The following is a 22,553-nucleotide window of genomic DNA, read 5'->3' as shown; positions in this document are numbered from 1 at the left end:
CAGGAAGCCCTGAACACGTGTGCCCGTCAATACTCTACTTTTCCTTGCGTTTACCTTAGATTTGAAAACATTCCCGTTCAGCATGTTCACCGTGAGCTGTATCTTCCATCAAGAATGTCCTGGTTTCCACGCAGGACGTCGCCTTTAACGTATCTCAACCCCCAGAAACTGCCCCCAAGGATGTGTAATTAGAGGGTTAATTGCTATTGCTTTCTTCGAGGAAGAACCAAGACTAAAGAGTGGGTGTGGTGAACGCAACTGAACACCTTGCAGCATCAAATTAACTCCTGTCAAGATCAAAAGCCCTCAGGAGACACAAGAGGGCGAGCCACAATGCAGCTACTTAAATTAACTGCACGTTCCGGCGGCCTACTTTGTCACCGCCAACATCCGCGGAGAAAGGCCACGCTGTATGGAGACATGTGTTTGCGACTAGCTTCTGACGTGCAGTCGTTGTTGACGCGTGGTGGTATGTACCAAGTATTGCATGAGATGAGGCCGAGTGGAACTGTTCAAAGAAATAAAAATATTATTGTTGGAGGCTGTTACTTCTTCCATTTTTTGTTGTTTTACACGACACTGCACTCTCGCACTTGAGTAAACTATTTATTTCCGGTAAGATAGATGGGGGGGGGGGGGATAGCACCTAACGTTGCAGGAAAGAATTTTCCCACTCAAACGCGATTCCTTCTACTGCGCAGATGCTAGAAGCTACTGCGCATCACCGTTTCAAATCTGACGCTGAAGAAATGCTCCTTCCACTAGCGCTTTATATTCTGCGCATGCGCAGGAGGCTAAAGCGCATGTCACTGCATATCGTCAGCCGTACACAGAGCCAAGGACTGTCTAACAAGGATTGAGGCTTCGAGGCTGCTACAACATGCTGTTATGTGCAAGTACCAATGAAGTATACAACTTCGGAGTGTAATAGAATAAAACTACAAGAAAGAATCAAGAAATTATATTTCTGCAATATGTACCAACTGCGAAAGTTTTATATAACATGGTCGGAAGACCACATGCGCTCTGTTGGTTGCAACATATTTAGATATGTCATTCCCGCAAAGGTCTTCCACTTTAAAACAACTCCTGTCTCTTTTAAACGTTTTAACCCACTGACCAATGCTATTTCGCGTCGGCGGCTGTTTGTTGTACAATCTTTTGAAATTTCTCTGCACTAGAGTCAGAGATGTCTCTGCAAACCACAACACACACACACTAAACTTCTTACTGTGGAGACACCGTATCTGTTAACAATACAATTAGCGCTGCCACTCCCCAGAGTCCTGAACTAGCGCAATATTGCCAGTCTACAAAGAAACTTCCACAGTTACCAACTATTTTTATGACAAAATATTTCCTATATATTGCCATTTTATTACCACTCCGAAGTTTCATACTTCATTTGTGGAGACACTGTACTGTATTTAATTTACGTAAAAAGGAAACGAATCAACGACGGTTATGTCGTGCATCGGTATTGCTTTCAGAAAAGCATAAAAGAGTCACTGGTGTTAAAAACTGAACTTGTTTGAAACAAGTCCCAAAATGAACACTACGACATGGGAGACAAGTTCATCAGGAGGATTTTCCTCAGGTATAATGAACAGAATGCACTGCATGCACAGTAAAGCGAAAACCAATTCTCTTGGGAGCTCACGTCGGGGAGAGGGGTCGAGCGTCACTGCAGCGCCGGTGGAGAGCAAATTCCTGCCCCCTCCTCCCCAGACTTCACCACTTGATGAAACTTTTAATCCCGGTGTTGACTTCGTTCTGAAAAAAAGTCTCCACTGCAATAGGGTCCTCCTGTCACGTCCCCGCGTGTTTTCACAGCAAACACCGCTGAGCCGGGGCGACAAGGAAGCCTTAAATTTTGATGAGTTGCGTTGGACGAGAACCCAAAGGGGGCGGGGGGGGTGGGGTGTATTGGGTTCGCGGCCTTGAGAGTCCTAGCCAATCAACATGGCCAGTATTGCCAGTTCAGACAACATTCTAATTTTTTTCTGCTTTTTTTCCTCTCCTCTCTTTTCACCACTTTACTCTTTTTTGCTCTCTTCATCCTTGCATTGACACTTGACGAGAAAATGAGGGAGAAAAGTCACTCAAAGTTGCCTCCAGGAGTAGTGGAGAGGGAGGTACCGTGGATTCGGTTAAAAATGATTTAATATTGTAGCAAGAAAAAATTCGAGACGAGACCGAGACCAAGGCCGGTTTGAAGCTTGGGGCACACAATTGTACAGTGGGATCCATGAGTATTACCGTGCAAATTGTCCATAACCATGTTCATGCACTTTATTTGACCCAATAAGAGCTTCAAGAATGAAAAGAAAACTCAAAACAAGGTGTTGACAACTTCTGCACCAGCATACATAAAATCCATCGCTTAGAAACACATAGGATGCAAGAGAAAAATTGAGTAAAAATAGTCATGGACAATTTGCACGGTAATGCTCATGGATCCCACTGTACATAGGACATATAACAAAAACATTCAGAGGTCTAAGAAAACTAGTTTCATTAATCTGAAGTAGAGGTGTCTATATACAGGGTGGCGCATATTGAATCTACCAATTTGAGTTGGCAACCCTGCCACATCCATGGAGAATTGGGAGTCAGGCAATTAGTATTCCATGGAGCGTTGGTCGGTGCAGATACAGATTACGGCGGTGGAAGCCTTCATCCAGACAGACACCGAGCACTGCGGCGGAACAATGAAGATTGTCCAGACACACGGCATTCTAAGGTGGGTTAAACAGTGGAGAGCCACGGGTAATGTTATGAACTGTCAGTCGCCGTGAAATACTCACTATTCCAAAGGACGCGTCATGAAAGCCTTCCCGCATCACCTCGAACAGTGCATCCAAATTAAACATTATTACAACTAATAAACAATTTATTTATATATTTCGTGTTATCACACCAAGAGCAATAAACAGAACATGTTGAAGGTTAAAATCAAGAATTATAGGAAGCTAATAAAAGTTACTTAACCCCGTGTCTGCCACTGTCATAATACTTTTCATTGAATTTTGACGTTGCAGTGAATATACATTGCTTCATATAAAACTCCCGGGGTGGTTGATCTAAGGTCGGAATTTTTCCGGCCTTGTTCCAGCATAAAGCAGCTCTGGGGTTCACCCAGCCTCGAATCAATGGGTACCTGGGGTCAACCCTAGGGGAGGGGGGTGGGTAAAGGCGGCCGGAGCTTGTTGCTCATCATATCACCTCCAAAATGGCTGAGATCGAGAATGTGCGAGACCCTACCCAAACATACCTTAAATGTGCCTTCATGGAACGGTGCTATATGCACCTTTGCCTTTACCATCATATAAAATATTAATTTGATTTCATTCTATAATTAAACGAATAGTACAGTTAATATGTACAGTCATGGAAAAAAATACTTCCCCCATTAAACCTTAATACCAGTAGTCTTGTGGGGAAGTATTTTTTGATTGAAATATTCGAACATTTAGAATTTATTATTTATTTTGTTTAAAATATTGTAGATTTTCTTAAGTATGTCAAAAAAATGAGACTGTTGCTGAATTATAAGCACCAGCGTTCTATAAACTCGTAATAAACCGTACACAAACAATTATTTTCATCTGGCGCGGGACCTGACGAGTACCCGAGTTGCCCCTCCCTAGGTCCAGCTCTGCTCGCCACTATCCGTTCTTCACGCTCTAAAAATAGGGTAGTCTTCGCCAGAACAGAACATAAAATAAGACTCGCTCTCTCTATGTTAATAACTATTTTTGAAGAGCGGAGGGTTTCGTGCACTGTACAGCAAATATAAATGTCGTCCGCATTCGTGTACGTACCACAGCCAGTGCATTGTTTGCATTTTGTCGCCAGTTGCTTCCCAGCACGGAGACGCGGGGTTGGCGATTCTCTCGATATTTCAAAGCAAACAAGGAGCTTCCAATCAGGATCACATTCTCTCGTAGCAACTGTTGGCATTTCATGTTTTCTGTTTGCCTCGAGATCAACTCTTCAAGGGGAGCGAACAACACGAGTTACACGACGCTGCACATAGAAAAGAAAATGCATCATATTTTGTGCACTTCAAATGCAAATCATCCAATTGTGGGTCTAATTATTGTTTTTTAAGTTCGCCATTGATCGAGACTTCGTATACGAACAGATCAAGATGAATCAAGAAACACAGAGCTTCTTTGTACTAGAATCTAAAATTTAATGTATTCGTTTGCATTTATGCGTTTCATTGCATCGTTAGTTCAAAAGATTGTCTTTTCATTAGTCTTTTTTATTGTTATTATTATTAATTTATTGCCAAAGATTTGAAGCAAGTTCTCTCGAACAGCAAGTTGAAAATGACTATTTCTTGTCATGTATTTAAATGTATGTGCATTTTACAAAACATTTTGCAAGTTATATTTTTTTCCTGCGTGCGACTGCAGTTTCGCCAAGGAATCAGTGGCAACTCCCACTTCTCTGGTAGGATCTTGCAACGAGAACAAGCTGAGTATCCATCCATGTAACTGATCAATAGGAAACTCCAAATGTGCGCAATCCATCAAGATTTGTTGGGAATGACGTTGACGGATGTGGACTACCCCAGGGTTATAACGTTCCGAACGCTATAATGGACAGATGCACAGTAGATAATTTATCCTCTGGACTCTCTTCTTAAGACTCTGTATCACGGCCATCGCTGAGAGCAGCTAATGGGAGATTTTTTGGAACACTATTCCTCGAAAACTACTATCGGATTAAAAATTATGGATATCACAGTTTCAACTCCAATTAAAAATTAACCAGTACACTTACGTAAATGTGAGCTACAGCAATATTTTTTTAGCTTATTCAATTCTGCGTTAAGCTATGGTAACACATTTTCTTCGAGTGTGCATTCGATTTTTTATCGTCGGGAGAACGACAAAAGTACCGGTTTTTTTTGTGTTTTCAAAAAACCGCTCTTCGAAATTCTATAAATAAAAAAAACTTGTGGTCCGATCGTCATTAAATTTAAATAAGTGCAAGTAGATTTTTTTAAATTTTCAGATTTTTTAAATTGGCCAAAACATGGTTCTTATAAATTTCGCAAAAGAACGTTTTCTTAGTATTGGGTGGTCTTGTTTTGAAGATCTTCGCAGCTGTTTTTAAAACCTATTGTCATTGTCAATTTACATTGTGAAATCTATTTTATACAGGTTTTTATTCAACGGAATAAAGATGTGTGTCGAACGTGGCAACACCGCACGTTCTGTCACTCTGCGGGCGGTGTTGCCACGTTCAACACACGTCTTAGTGAATTTTTTGTAATCGCATTTGAATCGATTAACAGTCAATCTGATCAGAAAGGATGAACTGCAAAAGCTAAACTTTCCGCTCTGTTATTACTGCATTAGGGATGATATGTACACGAGACGAGACTTGATACCTCATTTATGCCAAAATATCATGAAAATAATGAATATTCATTCTATCATCAATATATTCATACATACATTTAATAGAAAGGTAATCCAAAGTTAGTGGAAACATGAACTGGCCTTAACGTTTCAGGAAACTTAGCAACCCTGCGAAAACTACACTACAGCACCGGCCACAAGCAAACAACCCTTAGCAAATAAGCACTCACCCCCATCAAAATCTTCCCTACACTGGACAATTTTTGCTTCTTTACAGGTAAACGATGCAACGGTGTAGGAGCGTAGCTGAAACTCCAACTGGGGAGGAGGCGGGCTTGGATTTAGAGCGACTTGATAGTAGCTTACGTCACAATTGTAGCTGAGATTAGCAACGAAAGGTCGCAGGGTCAAATCCAGCTATATCGGCAGATTTCTGGATCAATTCTTGCTTGTCGAACGTGATGTGTATGTTTATCCGTGGTCTATGCAGGACTTCGTGGTTTAGCCAGAGGCGGGTCGAAGACCTCGGCTATAATTAAGGATTTAAAACTCTTACTTATCAACAATAAAGCTCGTTGGGTATGCCTCCGGAAACAAACAATCTCTTATGGCATGTGCAACTGGTAAAAGACTTCGATATTATTGGTTGCAAGTCGGAAATGAGACAATTTGTGTATATTTCTTGTTTGGCGCATATCTGAAGGTAGATCGCCCGCCAATTCTGGCAACTACATAATCCTTTGCACCAATCTTCCCATTGTTTTTTTGTAGTACATTACAATGTAAACATACTCAACCTCTCTAGAACAAGAACTGTAGTAATAACATAGAAGCAGAAGGGACAACAGCATACAATAAGTGATAATGAAGGACATTACCTCCTGAAGAAAGCGAACGATATCAATGTGTTGAAACATTTATAGTAATACTAAATCTAGGCACCTTTGGCTAGAAGTCGCTAAGATATAGGCGGTGTGAGCCAACAAAATGACGAAGACGACGACGTTGTACAGCTGCGACCAATATATTCACGGGCAAAATAACAGCAGAACAAACACATAGGAACTATTTCTCAAAGTCACATGGCTTTGTTTACATTAACTTCTTTTGTGCAGTGGAAGGATAATAGTTTTCCTTAAATAACATGAGCTTCTAACATGTACGGATACATATTACACTTGTCGTTTAGAGATTTGAAACTTAATGTAAACCTGATGACTATCTTTTAGCTTGGCCAGTCAATCGTACATATACATAAAAGTCAATGCATTAGTTGAAACAAAAATGCATCAAGTCTGTAGCTCAGACCAAATGTTTTAATGCATCAAATAATGTATTAAAGTACAGCTCGACAGAGAAAGAAATAATCACTTGCATCATAATGCACTTTGGCATTACCTTTACAAATTATACACAAAAATGCATCAAACTGTAAACCTTGGCAAAGGACAAAAAAACACACTTTGGTGCATCAATGGATGCGTTTCTAGTGCACACAATACATTGGATGCATTTAGTTTTCTACACCCAAGTATCTCGAAATCTGCACAGAAGGAATTAACTAATAACGACTTACTTGTGAGCAAACTAAGGCACAGCTTGTTGACGACCACGGCATGGTACGAGAGGCCGACTTTCTTCTTTGACGTCACCATCGCCAGCTGCAGGACGCTAAACAAGCAGAAGAGTCCTAACATGACGACACTCACCACCGCCACGATGCCGGCGATCCACACGGCCACTGGAGAAAGAGAAATGAAATCATGGTCAATTTTACATTTGACATGCAGCGATATGGAACAAATGATTCTTTACAACATGAGCGTCTGGAAAGGTAGGGGCCTGCCGGAAAATCAATTCTGGGGAAAAATATTACATACTCCATGTAAGTAATTTCGTTCGCCGATTAGGCCTAATTGAATTAATTACAATAAATGACTGGTCGTGACAAGAAACATTAGTACAGGTTCTTAGTAGAAACGTCAGATTTTCTTTAGGAAGACAGTATCGTTTGGAAAAAAAATAATTTGCTTGTCCTTCCCTGAAAACATTCTCCTTACAGCTACACACAAACACACCTACTACTTTCAAAATGTATTTATTCTCCAGTGTGAACAGCGTGCCACAGTACAGGCAAAGATGGATTAACATTTAATGTGTTCTCCATTCCCCAGGAGGGATTTGCCAAGAGGCTATTCTAGGTTACAGCCTAGGGCCGCAAGTCCAGGAAGGGGGGTGGGGGCACAAAGTAAAACGCTGAAGGAGCGGAAGTGATAAAAGACCATCTACTATTAAAAGTCCTTAATATTGTGATAATAGCAAAATGAAACAACTTCAAGTCCTCTTACTTGCTTATTTCATGAAAGTTTAATGAATTATTTTTAATCAGATGTGTATATATTTTAAAGTTTACAAGTATTATTAATACAGAACTTGTAATTGGTGGAAGTGCAATATCATGCAGGGGTACACATTTTACAAACCCCACCCTATCCATTTCTATATGTTGTCGCATTTCCAAATTTTTTGTTTCTGTTACAAATTTTGGACCAGTATCATATCAAATAAGAGACTGCATGTTCATGAAACAAATTCAGGAAGTTTTATTAAAAATAAGGAAGGCAATAACAACAACCAAATTGACAGGAACAGCAACAACAGTTGTTTTTGTAACCACCATGTCACCACGAATACTTTAAAATCAGACAGCTCTACGTCTCCCACCGTAGCTTCATCATGCGACACATTCTATACAATCATGAAACCCCTCTCCCTTTCTTATTTCCAAAAAATTCCGCTTCTCCTGGTGAACTGGAACGTGAAATATGTCATCAATAAAATGCCAACTGCACCTTTAAATCTTCCTTCCTTTCTGCTTCCTTCACCAGGGATAAAAGGATTTGGAAGTCCGCATGAACTCATGCCCACATGGTGCTTTTTCACCCTCCCCCCCACCCCTCCCTTCACAACTGTTGCCGACGTTGTCTTGGCAGCTTCTGGTAAAGGGCGACTTTTTTTTTTTTTTTTTAAATCGCATGGTTCGCTTGAGATTTGGTGTACGTGACCAAACTCTGGGGAAGGACAAAAGCTAACCAATGCGATGAAGGAGAAAAAGAGACCGGGATGGGTGGGGGGTGGGGGGGTCTCCCTCCATTATCTTGGTGAAATGTAGTTGAAATTCCATCCACCTCATGCCTATATTTCACTTCTGACCATTTCCTTCCTTCATCCTCATGATAATTGTACTTATTTCCTTTCATGTGTGTGACCGAGTGCGTTAAGTGGTCGACTTTCGATTGCCCGACCAAAGTTCCGGGTTCGAGTCCCGTCCTGGATGTTATTTGTGAGTTCCCCTTCATCAACTTCATCTCATCATCATTCATCCTAATCGTCGCGATTAGTTAAAAGTGGCAGAAAATCGACGTAACACAACAAAAATACAAATTAATTTTATGTGTATGTGTGGTTCCTATTTCAATGAACTCAGTAGCAAATTATGGATATGGAAAAGAAAAATATTAAAAATAAATCTTTATTAGAGGATGGCAATGAGTGAGTTAACATTCTTGGAATGACACGGCACGTATGGCCAATTTGCACTCTTCAAAGTACACAAGGAAAATATCCTCTTATCTAAAACCCTTAACTTAAATGTTAAAAAGGGGTGTAAAGAGCCCCTTGAGAAAGATTAAAAGTGCAAGGTTGTCCTGCACAGGAAAAACACAAGACATTAAAAAAATACGGTTCGCCTGAAAACTTCCTCAGAAACTGTGTACGAGGGCTTTTCTTCTCAAAATGCCTAGCATGATAAACAGTTTGGAAGATTAAAAGTTTGTCTGAGGACAGTAAATGTAAGAATATGCCGAACACTTAACGTAAGGGTGGGCTTCGACGTAAGGCTGTTCGCCACCAGAAGCATCATGGGTGGATTACGGGGAAGGGTGATTAACTAGTTTTATATTCAGAACCTGATTTAATACGTAATACATTTCAAATCTAAATATTTCCAGTCTAAATTCACCAGGGTTAAACGTAACATTGTGTCGCTTTGAACCAAAACGTGCAAATGTTCCTTCTGACATATTACTTTCGGTCCTAACATCTAATTGGAAGAGAGGAACGTAGGAAAACGGACTATCTGCCAGATCAACAGATGGCTCTGGTGTGGGAGTTCGAGATTGGAAACGATCGGCCCTTCGTAGCGATCATTAAGGAAGAATATATCAGCGTTCCTCACAATGGCATAGATTTATTGCTTCCCTTGCGCGTCTGTTGTCCAAATGGATTCCACGCGTTTGATGGACGTTAGTGATCGACCTCAGACGTAAGAATGAGGATTAAGCAGTAGATAAATGAGACAAGGATCTCTAAAATCGCTTACTCAAAAGTTCATTTGCATATTGTTCCCCAGTATACCACAATGGGATTTTAAAACTCCAGAGGAAACAGAGACAATACTACTGCCACTACTACTACTACTACTAATAATAATAACAACAAAAAATCTTATCAAATCAAGCCCCGTGTACCTCGATTCTTCAATGTTATTTTTACCAAAATTCGCGTTTTCACCTTAGCACACTTATTCTGACAAATACACCTAAAATTATACCTTCATTGTGCTTTTAAACTAGCATTTTAATTTATAAGATCTCACGGCGTGATTCATACGTTGGAAACGATTTCTTAGAAAGTTATTTTCCATTTGTCGCGCGACAAATACCGATGTTACGACTTCCGTGTAGCTGTAGGTGGGCATTCGATCTCCGACAAAATCGTAAAAGGTTTCTCGTGTAACAAATGCCGATGTTACGGCTCATGGATGGCGGTAAGTGGGCACTCGATCTCCCGTCAGAACCCTGCCTCTTTGCTCGGTGACGTAAAACATTCCAATAGATGGTGAACAATCGTGGGAAACATTTATTTGCACGTGGTTTCATGTAGTTGTCAGAATAATTCCATGGTAACACGCACTATATTTTTTATATAAAATTTTTGGAAAACGTGCGCGTTATACACGCGTAAATGCAGTATATTTTATTTCCATCTTCTGCCAGATAGGGACGTTCAGGATGTGTTTCGTTGCTCCCTTCTTGATACTTGGCAGGAAGAGTGGAATGAGGTATTGGGGAATAAGCTCCGCGCTATCAAGCCCACCCATCAGTGCATGGCGTTCTCCATACCGCCCCTTCCGTCGTATGAGACACAGCCGCCTCACCCATGACCACTTGTTGCAAGTGCTGGACGCTCCAATGTGTCGTGCTTATAATATTATTTGAAGTGTTTGCCATATTGTTAATGTGCCGATTTTACTTTCCTTTGAAAAAAACTTTTAATCTCACCAAATGTTTATCATTCATGTTGGGGGGGGGGGGGTGATGACAGTTTTTTAACAAATGTTTTTAGCTTTTTGGGAAGAGATGGGCCTTTTACACTGTTTCTTGACACGTTCTTTAGTCAAAATAACATGATTTAACTAAAAGTTCACATGAAAGACTCGAAAGCATTCGCGTGATGCCTCTCTCTGTTAGTTCGTCAAATAAAAATCAAAGTTAAGTTTGCACTAAGAAAAAGGAAGTCTATTTTACTTCTTTGCAAACTAAATATTTATATGTTAGGCATATAATCCATGTCACTCAAAGAAATTAAACTTCTTAAATTCAACTTGATCACTCTATTCAAAAACAGAGCCCGAACTTCAAAGTCAAGACTAAACACACCCGTAATTCCAATGGTAACAGCCCTTACAAGATAAGTACATACAGGTTAGTCACTATCCTGACATTATCACTGATAGGTAAATTACAGAAATTAAGATTAAAGAACAATAAACATTTCTACAAGACAAAAGATAATTAATAACAATACATATTAGTGCAATGGAAAAGGACGTGTCATTCTGAGGAAGTTTTTAGACCAACCTTACCTTTTTAATGTTTGTCCTGTGCAGGTCCCTTCACAACCTCGAACTTTTATCTCTCAAGGGACTCTCTGTCAATTTTTTAACACTGAGGTAAGGACTTGGATAAGAGGATGTTTTTCTTGTATATGAAGGGTGCAAAGTGGCCCAAAAGTTTTAACTCTCTTATTCATTCTAAGCGACTAAATTTTCCAACACGGAGGCGAAATGTCAACTCTGATTTTCATATATCTTGGCTATGGTTATACTCAGTGGCGTGCCCAAGGGGGAGGGGGGGTTGGTGGGGGTTATAACCTCCCCCTTTGGCTGAGTATTCTTAGGTAGGACAAGATGGCAAAATGATAGCTGACTACCAGAAAAGTGTACTTAACCCCTCCCTTTCGAAAATCCTGGGCAAGCTACTGGTTATAATGTGTTACTTTCTGAACAACTGTGAAAAAATTCAACTTTGTTGAATTTTTCAGGCTATTTTATTTGATTGTATTGCAGGCTGAAAAACCGATGAATCTGTCGAGTCCTTTCTGCTTGTGGTGCAGATAGTAAATGACAGAATCCAATGTAAATTTACATTACGATATTCGACTGGCTGGAGCCAGCCCCCGTGGCGGAGTGGTTAGCATATCGTGCGACAACGCCAGGGGTCTCGGGTTCGAATCCCGGGCTGGATATGGATGTTTGTGAGTGTTCATTGATCAATTTCATCATGTCATCGCCCAGGGTCCGGATTTTGATAACCTAAAAATCTTTGAAAAATGACCTTTAAAATGACAACAAAAATCCTGTAAAATGACCTAAAATCTTTGAAAAATGACCCAAAAATTCGTACAAAACTCAATCTGCTTATTGAAAATAGTAAATATATATTTATATTGTACACTTACTTTATGGATCACAATCACTAACATTGGGAAGAATTCACAAATATCAGAGTATTACGCAAAAAAGAATAGGTATCCATACTTTCTATACAGTCAAAGCACAAGTATTAATTGAAAAACATTTGGAGAGAAAAAATAATTTCACTGCATTAAAGGTGCATGTTGCTTTCTTGCGCTGGTAGTTAAACACAGAGTAAGTACCGCAAGATAACATGCTACTGAATATAGAACAGAAATTGTTGAACTTCTTATGTTTCAGCATGCAATGACACAAAATTTTAAAAAATTACCTAAAAATAAAAGATGAAAAAAATGACCCAAAAAATTACGTCTTCATCCTGAGGAGGGTGTTCAGGATTTCTGTACTAGTTAGCAATGTCTACGTTACACCAGTTAAAAGATGAAATGTCATCAAAATCCGGGCCCTTCATCACTCATCCCCCCAAAAGTGGCGCAAGAAGCGAAGTAAAATAAAACAATTGAATCCACTTGCTAGATCATTCTTCTCACACTGTTCGATTGCCTTTCAGAGTAATAATATAATACAAACGTCTGTGTTTATTACTTGGAAGTAAAATATTTTCTTTCGTATTTTTGTTCAGCTTTGCCAAAACAGAGCTTCAAGTTTAAAAATAACATACTTTATAAACATCTTTCTCCTTCTCTGTTCAAATAAATTCTTTCTCGCCACCATCCCACTTCCAACTGAGCACATAAACACACACATTCGTTGCTGCCATCTAACGGTCACAGTTAACACTAACTGTATTCTGCGTCGCTAACAGTTGTCGTATTCCCGGATAACAGCGTGTTCTTTTCCAGAGTGCGGGCCAGTGAGGCACATGCACGGGAGTAACTGAGAAATAATAAATACAAAAAAAAGGTGGGGAAATTCTGAAAGTTTAAAAACAAACACAGGGATACATGTCGCAAAACGCATTGTTAAAATAAATAATAATAAAAAAAACGAATATCATGTTTCAACATAGGGCGGCACTCGTACCTTTTGAACCAGTAGACCACAGTAGTGCGACATCACTGCAGACGTGATTTTAAATAGGTTCTCATCGCACTCTTGTCCATAGTGATTGGGCCACGTCCTCTTGCAACCATACAATTTATTTCATCATTTTAGCTTCCAACTGTCAGCATGCGCCAATAATTTTTCCAGCAGCTTTTTATGCGGTTGTATGGTTAGTACTTCTACTTGAGTACACACCGACACAATTCTAGACTGATAGTGTCGCCAACCAAGATTATAAGCCACCAAACTGCCACGTTTTCATTTCGCTCTTCAAATCGCCATTTCCAAAAACCACCAAGTCCTGACATGGGTAGCAAAGCACAGATTATGGTGGCATCAATCACAAACCTGGGAATTACGACCTTCTTATAATCTTTTCTCCCTCGGAGCTAGGTTTGTGGATAAATTTTTACTCCGACCTGACCTGAGCCACTAGTTAATTTCTAGATTTTCTATGTAAGGAATTAATTGGAAATTGAAAGTATTAAAAAATATGACAGTTCAAAAAACAGGGTGTGAATATTTCTCATAGTTTTCATGTTATAAGTGAGCTTGTGTTTGAGGGTTTCTTGGCTTTAAGTGCACTTTACGTGCAGATAGGCTAATCGGGACCGGACCTACAATTTATAGTGGGATACGAACCAATATGTGTATCGAAAACATTATCCCTTGATTGCAAGACGACAATGTTATCACTACGCCATTTGGGGAGGCTCCATGTTATAAGTGGGCAAAGTTAGGGTTGCTCAACAATCGATGTATCTGCTGAAGTTTGTGTCGTTGGTCGAGCACGTTGAGTGGTCGACTCACGATTACGTCACCGAAAGCTCCGGGTTCGAGTTTCGTTCTGGGAATGGATGTTCCTTCGTTCCTTAGATTAGTCAAAACATGGGACGTCAAAGGAAAAATACAACGAACATGCAGATTTGGTGCAAGTAAGGGAAACTTTCGTTTTATTTTTAGCTTGGCATGTGGCGAAACCTTCCGCAAGAACATGGTTGCACTTTTTTTTTTTTTTTAAAAAAAGGGTAAAAACTCTTAGGAGGATGATAAAATCACAAAGGAAGCGACTAGATTCCAGCAAATGTGCCGCCCGAAGGGAAGAGGAAAAATGCACATTTCCTGGAGGAAGCGAAAGAACAGACAAATCTTTTTACAGGATTCTAAAAATCTCCGGGAAGGTATGCGACGAAACGTTGAGTTCAAGGGCGACGGATATGTCAAAACATAGAGAGCTGGAATTTCTAGCAGAAACCTCCTCTAGCCCTGAAATAGGTCACTTCGTCTACCGGTTTTCCTTGCACACGCTACTTGACTTAGAAATTGTTCGTGCACATGAGATCCATTTTTTATACAGCGTGTTTGCAACTTACAAAACGTGATAAATAACTAAGCAAATCAATATCATGATCTATAAATCACACATAGAGTCAGATTGTTTTCGGAACATCTCCAGATGACCACACGAATTTAGCTATAAGTGAGACTACCAACAGTCTACAGCTGTGGTTCTCAACCATAGTAAGCCCGCGTCCCGGTAAATTAATTTGTTAAAAGCCGATGACCCGAAGCCAACAATTTTACTCGTAAATAAAAAAGTAAAGTGCTCCCCTGTGCTTTGCACCACGCCATGAAGGCGTATAGGGGATGTGGAGTTAGGGCACCACACTGTATTGATCACGGCCGAAATCAGGGGTGATGTGGGCAGCACCACGTCCCTGGCCGCCTTAACCCCCCAGTTTCCTCCAGGTACCCACTTTATACGACGCTAGATGGGCGCCAGGGCCGCTTGAACAGGTGGAAAAAAATCTCGGTACTCACCCGCTGGAGATCGAACCCTGTTCTCTCGCATGGTATAACGCCATAACGACTTTTTTTTTTAAAAAAAAGGAATACCCTTATTCGGTAGTATCCTCCGCCATTTTCTCAACTTCCACACATATCAATTTTTACTATTCTCAGTTTTTTTCTCATAAACATCCATGTCCTAGCTGGGATTCGAACCCGGGACCCCTGGCTTCGTAGCGCGATGCGTGACCACTCCGCCACGGAGGCCGACAACGTCTGAGCTACCGCGGCTGGAATAGCTATTTTTTTGAAACTTTACACATTAATTAATATGTACCTTTGAAATTTTATATTAATAAATAAATTATGGCATAATCATAGAGTATTTGTTTGATTAAATCTAGGCTTGTTGACAAAATACAAAATTTAGTTTTAATTAGTTGACAACGACTGTTAATTTAATAAATGTTGATTTTCACTGGATGCGTTCCATTTCGGACACCGAAAATTTCCAGTTAATCAAAATGTTTCCACTTCAATAAATTTATTAATGAAAACAGCTAAGCAAACTAAATTTACAATGGTACACGTCCGTCAACCTTCAAATTTGGAGGCGGAAAGTAATGCAACCCCCCCCCCCCCTTTGCATCGTTTCATCGCTCCCCGCCACTGTTGTGAACGGATTCCCGGTTATCTCAGTCGAAACTCAAACAAAACGTTATCTTTTCAGGTGGCTGCCAGCTATGGCTGCAAGCCACAAACTTATGCACAAAAATATGCACTCTCAATGGAAAAAAAAATGGAATATACCTCAAAATATGTACAAATATGTAATGTGAAATTCATGTAGAACGTTCCTGATATCGTAATTCGACGTTCGTTACATGCAAAGGAAAAAAAATGTAACTGCCTAAAAATCCGGGTCATGGCGATGAAACGCAAAAAGAGTCTACGTCTCCGGTATACACGAACAGGCGAGGGAAACAGCACAAGGTGTGTTGTTTCCTTCAAGCCAAAGTCTAGTACATTATTCGTTTGCAATTCGTGAAAACCGGGAGGAAATGTTGTTAACTGTTAATTTCTCTAAATCTCATTAGCTCCCTATGAGCTAAGTCTGAGTTCTCTGCCTTTATTATTGTTATAGATTTGGTTTATTTTACTTCGCTTTTCTGCCAATTTTGGATAATAGGGAAGATGAGGATGAATGATGATGTGATGAAGGGCCACTCGGAAGAAGTCACAAAGAACAACAATGTCCAGTCCTGGATTCGAACCCAGTATCCCTAGACTCGTAACGCGCAGCATATTTGAAAGCCATATATATTTTTTTAATCTCATTCACAACTAGTAGTACTACTACTACTTTGAAAGTGCGAATCATTTTGAATGAAAAATCAAGAATTCTGAAAATCTTGTTTGGTAAATAGTGCATGGTGGAAGCATCGTAAATTGTGAAATTTTCATGAAAATTCAAGATTGGTGGGACAATCGTGCGATTTTTTTTTATATTTCAGTATATTACCACGTGTTTATTCCAACGTATTCCATAAGCATGCATTTTTTTATGTAAAAGTTAATTTAGACACTGCTTCAACCAGGAGGGTGTTCACTGGAAGCTACCAGATGAAGGCGCGAGTTTATCGTGGATGAGAAGTTGGCGACGTGGAAAGGGAAGGGGGGCAAAGACAAGATTCTTGAAACTAACGAGGCATTGGTTTCGAGAAGAGGCAGAGAGGGGGGGGGGGGCAGTTTTGTCAGCTGCACATGTTATGCACGTTTAGGAGACGAGCGTGAAATCGCTGTACGTGCGGGAGTTTTGCTCTATTTTCGTCCTTCTGCTGTTCATTTTCGCGTCGGAAAATATTTGAACTCCGAAAGAGAGGAAGAGACGGTTCAGAGGAGAAAGAGCAATTGCGAAGGAGTGAAAGAAATGCGTCGTGGTAGATGGAGAGTGAATGTGAAACAAGAGAAAATGAAAATTAGGGAATTAGAGAGAGAGAGAGAGAGCTAAAAATAATGAAGGATGGAAGACGGGGAGGGCGAGGAAAGAGTGAGGAAACGCAAATAGGAGGGAGAAAGCAGAGTGCGTGCTGAGGAAGAGAAAGTGAGTGTAAGTAGATGAGTGATAAAAGAGACCAGGGCAGTGAAGCAATAAGGTGGAATCAGTGAAAAGAGAGAAAGAAGTTTTTGTTTCAGTTTTACGTTCACTTTTATGCACAGATAGGCTAATTGGGACTGGACCTACAGTTTAAAGTGGACTCCGAACCACAATGTGCAGTGGCGTGCCCAATATTTTCCAAAAAAAAAGAGGGATTACGTCGGTAGTCAGGCCTCATTTTGGCATCTGTTCCAACCTTCGACTTTACTTTTTAAGGAATGATGGGCAAATGAGGGGGGGAATTATGACCTCCACCAACCCCCACCTTCGGCACGCCACTGACAATGTGCCTTATCCGGTCATCGAGCCAGCGATCCCTCCCATCAGAGAGGCCAAAGAGAGAAAAATAGAGATAACAGTGAGGATTAAGATAGATGAAGTCCGAAGAGAAAGAGATAAAACAGGAATAGAACCAGAGAGAATGTGAGAGTGGGAGAAAGAGAATGTGGAGGGAGAGGAGAGGGAAAGAATGGGTAGTGTGGGAGAGAGGGGAATGGGAAAAGTGAGGGGATAGAGAAAGAGAGACAGAAGCGAATCAGGAAAATAGTGGAGTGAAAGAGGCAAGGAAAGAGGCGTAGATTGAAAGTGGAGTGAAAAGAGAATGAGAGAAAAGAGAGGAAAAATGAGAAGAGAGAGGAAAGCAGGAAAATTGTGAACTGGGAGAGGGAGAGATAGAGAATATTTGTCCCCTTTCGGAGGCTGCCACTTCCTCGCCTCATCCAGTTAGCATTTCTCGCCCCACCGGCGGCTGCCAAAGGCAAACCCCATTAACTGATCATCTCGTGTTTCTCCATACTCTTCAGATGTTGACTTTCCACGCCGAGGCTCCATTTCGACGGCAAGCGATACGTGGCACTTCTGCCTCTGGACATAGCGCGCAAAACCACACGGCCCGAAGACATCAATCACCCGCCGCACTTGCTAACCTATTTCTCAGCAAAAACGCGTGGGATGACCAAGCAAACACTCCGCTCCCAGATATTGATATTTACTCGACGAGACCGAATTGACAACTGCCGGCTTCTGTGTAAAAGTAAATGCACGCACGTGAGTAAAGTGTAATGAAAAAGTGTCAGTATAACATTACATAAAAAAAAAAAGTGAAGTAAAGTGTTCCCCTGTGCATAGCACCACGCCATGAAGGCGTATAGGGGGTGTGGGGGTAACGCCCCACACTTTCTTGATCCGGTCGTGAGTGGGGGTGATGTGATCAGCATCACGCCCCTGACCGCCTTTACCCCCCAGGGTTTCCCCCAGGTACCCATGTTATTCGACGCTGGGTAGGCGCCGGGGCCGCTTCCACCGTTAGAAAAGTTCCCGGATTTGAACCGGCCGGGGATCGAACCCGGGACCTTTAGCATGGTAGTCAGACGCGTTACCGACTGAGCCACCGCGGCCACAGTATAACATTACATATAACTTCAAATGAAACTTTGACATTTTATAATCAAATCTATTATACCTAGGTACACATACAACGTGCACACCAACCGCTACACACAACATAACGGTACCTTACTTGAAAACTGTGTACTAATTTAGCAGTGATATAGTGCATCTTTATGTAACATTACATAATAAACGGTAAAGATCCCCGTGCATATACGTGCCATGAAGGCACATTTAGGGGATGTGAGGGTAGGGCCCCACACATTCTCGATCTCGGCCGCTTTGGAGGTGATGTTATCAGCACCACGCTCCGGCCGCCTTTACCTCCCGGGATGCTCCCAAGTACCCATTGATTTGAGGCTGGGTGAGCCACAGAGCCGCTTTATACGGAAACAAGGTCGGAGAAAATTCTGACCTTAGATCACGCACACCGGGAAACGAACCCGGGTCTTCCGCGTGACGTCAGACATTACTTAATAACTTACTATTGTTACATATTGACAGGTACCTTTCTATGAGTGTTACTTTTAAGTCATTAGTAGACCTCGAATTTTAAGTTTTTAACCTATTTTTTTCCTTTGCAGGTAAATAAGAAATAAGAAGTTATATCGGCGTTTCATAAAAAAAACGAAACAACTGACTAATGGCCGTGTGCACGAACGAAGATCAAATTTTAAACTCGGATCGGGAAAGGATCACTGGAAAATTCCATTGCACGAAGACGGTTCAACACTTGATCGCGATCTAGGAACATCAAAACGCGTTTATCTTCTGAGCGGAAAGTGATATCGAGGGCGTTGAAACGTTAGATATGTTGGATGTACAATGCTGATAATTCGAGAACTATGTAAACTAAAAACTGCCAAAATAATAATAATAATTTGTGGTTCTGTGGTGCAATGTTTATAAATACTGTACTTTCTATCCCAGAACACAAAACATATATAAATGTCATATATTACGTGCAAGGTAAATTATAACACAGCAATGTTTACGATATTGCTATATGGTGTTGGAAATATGATTGTATAAATTTAAGAAAATACATGTTACTGGCTATTTACACGACACAATATAAATACATAAGAATTAAGAAATGAAAAATTCAAATACTTACCACAGTACAGTAATAATAGAAATAATAATAATATATCTTTATTTGAGCGGGCGAGGTTCAGCATAAGCTGTTCTCGAATGCATTTCATAAAGCTTTAAAGTCCCGTAGAAGAAGGTTCCATGCTTTCTCCTTCTCCTTTTGTGTTGTGCTGTCAGTTCTTTTTTAATATTATTTTTTTTTTACACTCCACTACATCCTTGTACATATTGACAAGGTTGATTAGTACAGCTCTCAAATTCATAGAAGTTTGCAGCCCGAATTATTTTCTTCTCCTACATGTTGATAATTTAACACATCACATTACTCTATGGGGTTCTTGATTGTCATTTGTTTTAGCCAACCAATCAGGTATAGCCTTACAAATTAATCTCGGATCAGTTGAACGGAATCTCCTGAACGTCGTTTTTCGTTGGTGCAATGCAAATCTTTAAACCAAGTTCATTTAGAGTGGATTAAAATTGATCTCGTTCAAATAATCGGCGTTGGTACAGACGGGATCAAATAAAATGTACTTCCCTTTTCCTACCAACTCGGAAGCGAGTTGGAAACTCTTCATTACTCCTGTATAGATAAGAAAGTGGGGGAGGGCAGTAGCAGACAAGGCCAGCACGCAAACTTGTTTCGGGCAAGCTTTCTGTTGGAGTATTGGCACTTTGTGGAAGAATTTTGTGTTCCTTCCCCCCCCCCCCCCCCGCCTCTCTCTCTCTCTCTCTCTCTCTCTCTGGATTGAAAAACAGGGTGCGACAATTATGCGATGAAATACGGTAATATATAACAATAAAGCTTTATTTGAAGATGGCAATAATAATAATAATAACCCGTGGCGCAAAAGTCCGTGAGGGCCAGGTCCTACCTACCGACTGCCGGCCTCACTTCCACCTGCCGAGGTGGGAATTATGGGGTGACGTGTGGTCAGCAAGACAAGCCTTCAGTCGTTGTAGGTTTCCGTCACCGCGTCACGCTACTCATTTGTAGCTCCCCAATTTCCTCACGACGGTGGATGGCCACCGGTCCCATACATCTCAGGACCAGGTGTTTCGGGTTCGAATCGCGGCCTGGGCATGGATGTTTCTGAGTGTCCATTCATCAATTTCATTACAACATCACTCTTCCCCATATTCGCAAATTAGCCAAAAGTGGCACAAAAAGCGAAGTGATATAAAAGCAAATCAATCAATCAATTGTTAGGGCAGAACCATATATCACAAAATACAGGTGAAATTGTTGTTGGTTGACGTGAATTTTTAATATGCCTAAACTCTTAAAATACTCTAATATCAGGTTTTCTGTTGCAATTATTATTTCAATTTTGAGGGCCTCCATGACTGAGTGCTTTGCATACTGCTCTATGAAACCGGAAACCCTATGTTCTACTGCATTGATTGATTGATTTGCTTTATTTTAATTCGCTTCTGGTGCCACTTTTGAATAAACGCGACGATGAGGATGGTCGATGAAATGACGAAATTAATGAAGCGACACTCAAAATGAACACCGAACGAACACAATGACAAGGCCGGTCATTAAGCAAGCTGTGCTAACCACTCTACCACGGAGGAACACAAAATCCATCCACAAACTGCCAAGACTCCAACAGAAAGCATGCTGGAAACAAGTTTGCGTGCTGGCCTTGTATGCTACTGCCCTCCCCCACTTTCTTATCTATACAGGAGCAATGAAGAGTTTCCAACTCGCTTCTGAGTTGGTAGGAAAAGGGAAGTACATTTCATTTGATTCCGTCTGTACACGCGGCCATAAGTTTTATAGTGCCTAAAATAACCTATTTTGCTTGTTAGAACCTATTTTAGGTTTATGTGCCTAAATGAATCCTTTTTTCAGGTTTTGATATTTTTTTTAGGTTTTACAGGATTTTTTTATCTCACAGAGGTAATTTACTAGGTTTGGTGGCGAAATAATTCAATGACTGGCGTGTGTGAAACATGTTTTCTGTCGATTCCCCTCCCTCCAAGTATATGATGTTTATCAATGCTTTAAACAAAACAAAAATGTCTGACGTCACTGTTACCTGCAGACAGTGGCAGCGAAAGGGGACAGTTCCCCCTTGCTTTTTACACCTGCACTATAGACTCTTAATGCTAAGCCTTGCCTACTAAGATAAAGTAAACTGTCCTTGCCCCCTTCCTCCCCATTCCCAGTTTTGGCACTCAATCGTCTCTACTGTCTGCACAGTCCCAAGTGCAAACTTCTGATCTGTGTGGCCTTGCTCACTTTCGCGTCAGGTTGGTCCTTCTGGCATTCACGCCTTGCGAAGTAATATTTCAGCATTCGAATTAGCACTTTCTGTTGAAAGATAATTTTCAGCACATAAAATGATCCTCACAGACAAAAGATGTAGTTGAGTGTGGATAACGTAAAAAGATTCATGGTGGTCACTAGGACCATGATAAATTTCAAGTATAATTCCTGGTTTTCAAGGTGAACTTTCCAAAAATTCAAGGATACAAGCAGATTTTTTCTCTATTCCAACCTTACGTATTACCGACTCTCACCCTCCCTACCACACACAAAAATATTGACAATATAAAGGGTTTTTATGATTCCAATGTACCAAAACATTTACCTAATCGACTTTAAGATATATTATTTTGTATTAATCTTTCGTTTGTCAGATAGATTGTTCTGTAAGAGACACTAACAAAGTAAACGGATTGAGAAAATTTTGTTTTATTTTCTGTGTAGCTTTCTTTTGCATTCTCAGAAAATGAATGAAATCAAATCTAACATGTTTAAATTTAATGGAATATGGATTAATAAAAGTTGCAATTTTTCACGTCTACGGAGAAAAAAATGGAATAGAGAAAACATCCGCTTGTACCTTATTTCATGTCTTGATAAAATTCATGAATAATTTCCAGAGCCAATAATTCACGTGTAATTCCC

At 40.5% G+C, this 22,553-nt stretch overlaps 1 protein-coding gene across 1 annotated transcript in view; it reads right to left on the bottom strand.

The window, feature by feature from the left end:
- LOC145985370 (uncharacterized) overlaps window positions 1-22,553 on the bottom strand; it is a 244,184-nt gene that overhangs the window by 35,940 nt on the left and 185,691 nt on the right. The window contains exon 3 of the mRNA XM_083119317.1: window positions 6,955-7,119. Coding sequence (XP_082975443.1) covers window positions 6,955-7,119 — 165 coding nt within the window. The remainder of the gene's footprint in view (window positions 1-6,954; window positions 7,120-22,553) is intronic.

Source organism: Lepisma saccharinum, chromosome 3 (genome assembly GCF_977018435.1).
Source record: "Lepisma saccharinum chromosome 3, izLepSacc3.1, whole genome shotgun sequence".
NCBI classification, from domain to species: domain Eukaryota; kingdom Metazoa; phylum Arthropoda; class Insecta; order Zygentoma; family Lepismatidae; genus Lepisma; species Lepisma saccharinum.
Note: the sequence above shows the minus strand (reverse complement) of the source record. Positions and strands in the feature narration are given on the sequence as shown.